The sequence below is a fragment of the Anopheles cruzii genome, chromosome 2, assembly GCF_943734635.1.
Source record: "Anopheles cruzii chromosome 2, idAnoCruzAS_RS32_06, whole genome shotgun sequence".
NCBI lineage: Eukaryota > Metazoa > Arthropoda > Insecta > Diptera > Culicidae > Anopheles > Anopheles cruzii.
Genome location: NC_069144.1, coordinates 48,529,030 through 48,536,275, shown reverse-complemented (window position 1 = coordinate 48,536,275; position 7,246 = coordinate 48,529,030). Strand labels below are relative to the sequence as shown.

The following is a 7,246-nucleotide window of genomic DNA, read 5'->3' as shown; positions in this document are numbered from 1 at the left end:
GGTTCCCACAGTCGTTCCGCACCCAGTATCGATAGTCTTCGAATCCTTCGGAATTGCTTCATTCCAGTGGGACCCGTGTGTCTGATGCCAGACGGTTTGGCAGGGAAGTCTAGTCACGATGGCAGTTCACCCTGCCCGGCCCTGACTCAGTACCTCGTACCCAGGGAGTCCGACCGACGGGATGCTGCCAGCCCAGCTACTAGACAATCAAACAATTGTAGATAAATAAACGTCCTGCCGATGGCCGTAGCTGTTCGGGGGGCCCCCGCGCTGACAGCGTCGAGCTGGAGTGTCTGCGAAGAAAGCTCCGACTTCTGCGGCTTCAGACAGGGCTCGATTTACTAGCGCGCGGGCTGCGAGGGCTGTGAGTGACACGCTCCCGGGCGGTGGGAAAGATTTTCCAATTTTCCTGCTCAACAGATGTTTTCGGGCGACTATTGGGTACTTTGGCCCACCCCTAACTACGGACACGCTCACACGCCTGATGGCGGCGCGAGATCGCAACTCGCAATCTCGTTCAATCTTATTCCCCACCATCTGGAGTGAGTCCTTCACTGCCGAGTCCTTGTAGCTTCAACGCCGTAGCGTGCCGGCACTGCGATAAAGCGGATGATTTTTGCATATTAAATGCCAACCAAACGCCAGCAGCGCACCGCGTTTATCCGGAATTTATATTGATTGATGATGGCGATGGCGCCGCGATGAAGAGTCCTCCCCACGACGCCGCTCGGAAAGAAACAAATCAAAGTGCAATTTCAATTTGTCTGCCAGTCGGCGAGGTTGATAAAGGAACGCCACGCCGCCAGTCACCGATAAAGGAAGACTCATTTTAAAGCGGCACCGACCGCTTCTCGGCCCTAGTGTGGAATGTGTAAGACTTATCTATCCGCTCTAAGAGATTGGAATTTTCCGATCGTTTGGCTTTGGCTCTACGTTCGTCTTTTTTCTGATCATTTCTGACTTGGCGTCTCCATCGACCGATTCCATTTCCTTTTTGATTTCTGTAAAATTGGCAAGAAAACAGATAAGCGTGGTCGAAGCCTTCAGCACTTTTACAGCACATCGAATTGGAATGTTTCCAGCCCGAGAATGCAATCCTTTGAAAGGACGTTAAAAGTCGAGACCGTACGAGGTGCCGACTTTCGTCACGGACCCCGCCGTTCAACGTAACTCCTAATCTTCATCCGCTATCCCGACGCTACGACCTTGAACTGTCTGCTAAGTATGCAATTAAAAGCATCTCGCCGCTCCTTGATGAGCTCCCAGCGGAACCCCAAACCCCGGAGATGCTCGAAACGGAACGGTTGCTCGATAAGGATGCTGGCTGCCAACTGAAACCCAACCGGGTCATCGTCGGCGGCGGCGGCGTGGAAAACTTTCACTCCATCGTCCTGCGTGACACGTCCTCGACCCATTCCGCACCGCCCCCCCGCTGCTCCCGCTGCCGGTCTGTCATTATTTATTTACGCAGCAGAACGAGCCTTAGTCTCGGATCTCGGTCTGGATCTGGGGGCATTTACATCATTACGCCGTCGAGCGAATATAAATGGCGATATTATACAGTCCGGGACGGGCAGAAGACGTCCCGGTACCCGGGCTGTGCATTGTACCGTTACATCGCAGGCCCTCCGCCCGGCTCCATAACTCACACATGTGACCACCTTCGCGCCTTCGGATTTCATGCTCCAGTTGTGCTTATGCTCATCCCGCCACAGCGAGCACAGCGAGCACATTTCTGTCCGTGGGACGCCATGGCGCTCGTAAAGAACCTCCCGGGGAGTATTGTGCTGTGCTGGCGCGTAAAGTGTCTCCGCCAGCGAGATGCCTTAGTCCTTAGTGTGTCTCGTGTCTAAATCTATTGCATTAGCCTCTGCCGAGTTTGCCAGAAATGACAGAATCATTGCCCATGGCAAGTGGTTCAGACAACTCTCGCCCTTTTCCGAAACTGACGCCGCCTCCGAATGCGAACGATAAACGTCGCAAAAAGGCGAATCCAAATCTAATGGCCCTAAAAATGGGCACGCACGAGCCCTTCGCGTAGGCGCTCAGTGTGGCGTTTGTCCTTCAAAAAGGTTCCGGGATCAAACGGGTTTACGGAGCAGCGTTCTCTCGGGCTAATGATCATCCATCACCTCGCGGCGCGGCATCAAGTTTCGCGCCTGGCAACAAACGTAAATGTTGACCCAGCGCAGGGACGAAGAAAGCTAAGATTCCTGCCGCCCAGTTTCAGTTCTGAGGATCTTACTTAATTTGGGCAGGTGGTCAAAACAGGTTTACTGGACAGCTGGAGAGGCTGGTCAGTTACGTGATTCGTTCCTGATGCTTTCAAAATCTAATTCAAACCGGTAGTGGCTTGGAGACCAACTTCCTTTTTGCAATCCTCACCGATCGGTAGCTCAAGAACTTGCGACCAAGGCCCCCACTCCACCACGCAAAGGCTCGGCCGTGGCGATCGCGTGACCATCGGCTAGAAGCCCGCTAAGCGCTCAGTTAGCGTCGATTCTTCGTTAGCTCCGGACGAGCTCCACTCTGGCCGCGGGGTGTCCGGACTCCACAGAACGGTACGACGGGCTTCTGTGTAAGGTGTACTGAGTGTGTAAGTGTGTGTGACACAACGCGCCCACCGCAAACCGGAAACAAGCGTCGGCAGGGTTGGACAACCGCTAATTCGCAACGCCATCGAGACTCCGGCGAGGTCTCCGAGGAGAAAGAACCACAAATCGCGCTGATCGCGAGCGCTGCCAACCATAACTATGAGTCCGGGGACCGCTGCACCGGGGGCCGGAGTCTGCCGAAGGAGTTGGGTGTTGATCTGTGGTAAGTAAGGGTCGCTGTCACTGCGACTGCGGAAGTGCTGCTCCGTGTGACTCCGTTCGTTTCGGGTGTGGAATGTTCGTGCGCTTCGTTAGTGGCGCTAAAGACCCGTGAAAATGCGGTGCCAGCTCGAATAGGATGTTTTTGGCCGACGTAAAGCCGTAGATCGGTAGACAAACGACCCAACAACGGCCCCGTGCCCAGCGAGGCCATGTTTAAATGGCGCGAAAACGGCGTCAGTCTGTCTTCATAGGTCTTGCGTGCCACGAAACGTGCACTCATGCATGCCACCGCCACCACCATGCCAGTAGACCGCGGACCGCTTCTGGGCCAGTTGGTCAGTTTATGATGTTTACCAAAAGCCGCGCTTTGCATTGCTGCAGTTCCGGATGACCACTGGCCTGTGTCTGTACGTGCGCGTGTGTGTGTGTGTGTGTGTCTAATCGACAATCTAAACCACGGCCAACGATGATCCTCGCCGTGGCCGATGGGAAACCTTCTTCGAGGCGAGGCTACAGCGTTGCAGCCGAGCCACTTCCGGTAGCGTGTGTGCGCCTCGGTAATTACGATGTTGCGTTGTTTCTTCTACAATTAATCTAGAAATTACCATCGCAGAAGGACTCTCACGGGGACACAGACGGCCTTGCTTTGGTGGCCGCCGTGACAGTTATTGGACTCTTCGAAGAACAGTCAGGTTTTGCCTGAGTTTTTGTTTCTTTCGACCACTGGCCACATCCGCTCCCGCTGGTGCTGAGAAGTGGCCAAAGAGCACGGAAGAAAAGCACGAGAGGAAACGTGTGGGGGGCGGGGAGCTTAGGTTTTCTCTCTGCGCTTGCTGCTGACCGGCTCGCCGGCGGTTTGCAGATTTCGGACCAAATGGACATCCATCGATAATCGCTGGCAAATAATTACCGAACGTGATCTGCTTTTGATTTGAGGCTAATTGAATTCGTCTCCGTCCGATACCCCGGCACCGGCATGTATCCCGATTGCGGACGGGACGGACCGGAGGATGGGGGAGGCTTATGTACGTGTGGGCGGCACACCGTGTAACAGGAGAGAGAAGGAGGGCCCGGTCGTGGTGTGTTTGCAAATGGTGTACGTGGTCGGTTAAAAAAGTATCGCTAATTTTTAATGGTTTTTTTTTTAATTATTTATTTATTTATGAATACCTACCCTTGTCTTGCCTTTTTTCTAATCCTCGAATCACTTTAAAAAATATTTTTTGTGAACCTGTGCAGCTGCTCCTTCGATGCCGTCTTTATTTCCTCTATCGAAGCGTCTTCAGTTTTGGGAACAAGAAAAACTCACACGGGGCCACTGGAGAATCTGAGGAAAACGGCAGCTGTGGCATAATTGGTGTGTTGATTTTGGCCAAAAATTCGGGTACAAAAGTCCGCGCTTGCAAATTGCGCATAACTTCCCGTTAATATTCCTTATCGACCGTTCTACCATGAGGCAAAACTTTATTACTTTTCTCGCAATACTTTTTGAACAGACCGCGTACAGCTTTGCTGACGCTTCTTCTACGGTTTCAAGAATGAGGTGCAGCAAGAATTATAAGCATTCGAGCGGTTTGCTATGCTCTGTTCCTTTTTACGTTGAACTTTCGTTTCTATCTTTCAAATGACAGTGGAAAATACGATTCTGAATTAGTCCAACCACAAGGTACAATCCGAAAACATCCGGTCCTTGGAAATGACGTAATGATTTTCGCCACAGCCTCACGGACCAGCAACTTCCCGTTGGTGGCGTCACCAGCTCCGTTATGCAACATCGGCCAATAACCGGCAGCAGCGCTCAGCAAAAACAAAAACCAAAAGCGAAACAACAGACGGCCATCCAAACTTCCCGTTGTAATCGATACATTTTTCGCTCCTTTTTGCGACCGCCAATGTCAGCAAAACTCCAAGCGAAGCTCGATCGGCGGTTAAGTAACCGCGACTGAACCGAAACCGAGTGCAATCAATGCCAATGACATTCGGACGGATGGCCGGTCACTTAGAAGTAGGCGACCGCTACTACTCCGACACAACTCCGACATGAGTCCGACACGACCGGGCGCACGCTAACGAAACGCTCAAGTTCAAGGCACAGCTGGGCGGGCCCCGCCGAGTCAATGGCCCAACATTCTCTCTCTCAGGCGGCCCCCGGCCGGCGCCCGAACTCAATCCGCTAGCCATAAACCGGCCGACCGATTTTTCGGCGCACGTTTTCTGTGTTAGTCGGTGGAGGTCACGGCTGTGGCGCTGTGTGGGTTTTTGTTTCCCTCCTTCTTCGTAGCCCGTTGCCGTCTTCGATTCGCCAATCATTATGGCGTGCCCCGAAAGCCTCGGATCGGTGTGTGATTATGGCCGATGGCTGGCTAATGGTGGCCTAGTCGGGGGCCGATTATTAGCCCCCCCTTGGCCCGATCGGGGTGCAATAAGCCTACGCGGCGGCCCTACGTTAACCTAACGGTGCCGGCGAACCGGAGCTCCGAACCTGATCGCTACTCTCCCCCTCTTTTGCTCCTTCCTGGCAGCCGTCGCAGTGTTGCTGCTGTTGCTGGTGGCCCTTTCCGAGCCGGTCCGTGGCGAAATTGTCGTCGGGCGGGTCAAACGCCAAAGCCCGTGGCTAAATCGGTCGCCGACTACCTTCAAAGGCCGGTACGTTGGTAAGTAAATCGGATCGGATTGTCCTTAGGAATTTACGTTAATCCCGGGCCGAAATTTAACCTAAAAACACAGCGCGCAATCCACATCCGGGCCGTACCGGAACTGGCAGCAGCCTGCTCACGAACAACGTAGCACCGTACGAAGATCCGGTGCGACCGGCTAAAGAGTCCACCACGAGCCGGAGGCCACCGGAGGAGGCCAGTGTACCGCCGCCGGTGGTGAGCAGGTCGCGAGCCTTCTACAGCTGCATGTCCGGCTGTCTGACGCTATCGCAGTACAATCCGGTGTGCGGAAGTGACCAAACCACCTACCACAACGAGTACAAACTGGAGTGCGCCAATCGGTGTGGGGCGAACCCGAGTAAGTAGCGGAGCGGAGTGACCGCTCCCGAACCACCCCCCACCATCCATTCGTTGCATTAGACTCATGGTTCATTCATCCGTAGCATCGGTAGCGCCCACCGATTATTCGCTGATTATTTAATGAATGAATGATTATTTTCGGGAGGTAAATTAGTAAAAAAAAAAGAATCCACTCTTTCCGCGCCCTCCCCCGAGGGTTTGACCGATTTTTGCCCACCCCCTGCATGGCCCCCTGAAAAAAAGAAGGCAAATAATTATGCGATGCAGCTCCGAAAGTTCCGAAATTCCACCCGCCGAAAAAAAGGGCAATTTGAATAATATTTCACGTCCCATTGACGTCGGTGAATAAATTAAACAACCCCACACACTGGTCAGCCCGTTAACGAGATGCACAGCAGCCCCCCTCCAGGGGAGAGGTTGATGAGCCGCGGCCATAAAGCTTACACACACACACACAAACGCACGCAGAAAGCTTATTTGCTTCTTTCGCATCTTTTTTTTCTTCTATCCACAGGAGTATCGATCAAGAAAATGGGTATTTGTTGAAAAACTTTTAAACCATCACCTTAAGGCGGGACGGTGCGGTGCGGGACGGGCACGCACCAGCGGCCCCGGGACCAACCATTGGGCACGGACTCCCTTTCTGGCGGGGTGCGCGGAGATTTCTAATTTATTTCTAAATATACTCGTGGCCCGTGGCGTGGCGGAAGGAAAAGAAGCGCAAAGAAACCCGTGGCCGTGTTCGTCATGCGTTTCAGTCTGTGGTGGATCCGAATTTTCTTCTCAAACGCGGCGGCGATGGGCTCAAAAGCGAAACCCACAACCCGGCCAACGGCATTCGACGGCCGAAGCCACACACACACACATCATAACGCACACCCGAAAATGCCTGCCACGACCTGCGCCGACTAATGAGGAGAAAATTTCATCTCTTTTCCTGGTGGTGTTTGTTGTGGATCCTGGCCCCCTGGCCGGGGGCCCGGGGAGCAGCATCCGCGCGGGGGTTGTTTTGCGAACAGGTGTACCGGGGCGGCTCCAACTGGTTCCTGGTTCCAAGCTCCCGCCAGTTCCGGTAATGAACGCTTGCGCAACGGAGCGCGGTGCTCGGAGCGCGGCACCGTTTGTCTCACGATCAACGAGCTGGGGTACTTCGATCCGCCCAGCCCATTTCGATTCGGTTGCTTTAGTCGGACTAATTGAATCCGTACACAGAGAGAAAGGGAGCAAGAGCGAGCGCGCGAAGGGGAAGAAACATTAGGAGTGGTGCGAAGAAAAGGTGCGTTGCGCAAGCCAGCGCGCCTAACGCCGCCACTTTCCGGTCGAGAGGACACGGCACGGCACGGGTTTTTGGTTGGAAATGGCGTGTAAAAGTGGAGGACATTAAATGCCCAGATCCTAATCTTCCGGCCAGCC

At 53.7% G+C, this 7,246-nt stretch overlaps 1 protein-coding gene across 1 annotated transcript; it reads left to right on the top strand.

The window, feature by feature from the left end:
• The first annotated feature begins 3,792 nt into the window (after positions 1–3,792).
• LOC128266872 (uncharacterized) lies at positions 3,793–6,379 on the top strand. The gene is made up of 4 exons (XM_053003661.1): positions 3,793–3,841; positions 5,339–5,470; positions 5,544–5,831; positions 6,348–6,379. Exons 1-4 carry the CDS (start codon positions 3,793–3,795, stop codon positions 6,377–6,379), a joined length of 501 nt encoding a protein of 166 aa, XP_052859621.1.
• Positions 6,380–7,246: the final 867 nt, after the last annotated feature.

Coding starts and splice junctions, on each gene's coding strand:
- LOC128266872 (XM_053003661.1), top strand. CDS start 3,793: ATGTATCCCGATTGCGGACGGGACGGACCGGAGGATGGGGGAGGCTTA. Junction 5,471..5,543: donor CTTCAAAGGCCGGTACGTTG/GTAAGTAAATCG, acceptor CTAAAAACACAG/CGCGCAATCCACATCCGGGC. Junction 5,832..6,347: donor TCGGTGTGGGGCGAACCCGA/GTAAGTAGCGGA, acceptor TTCTATCCACAG/GAGTATCGATCAAGAAAATG.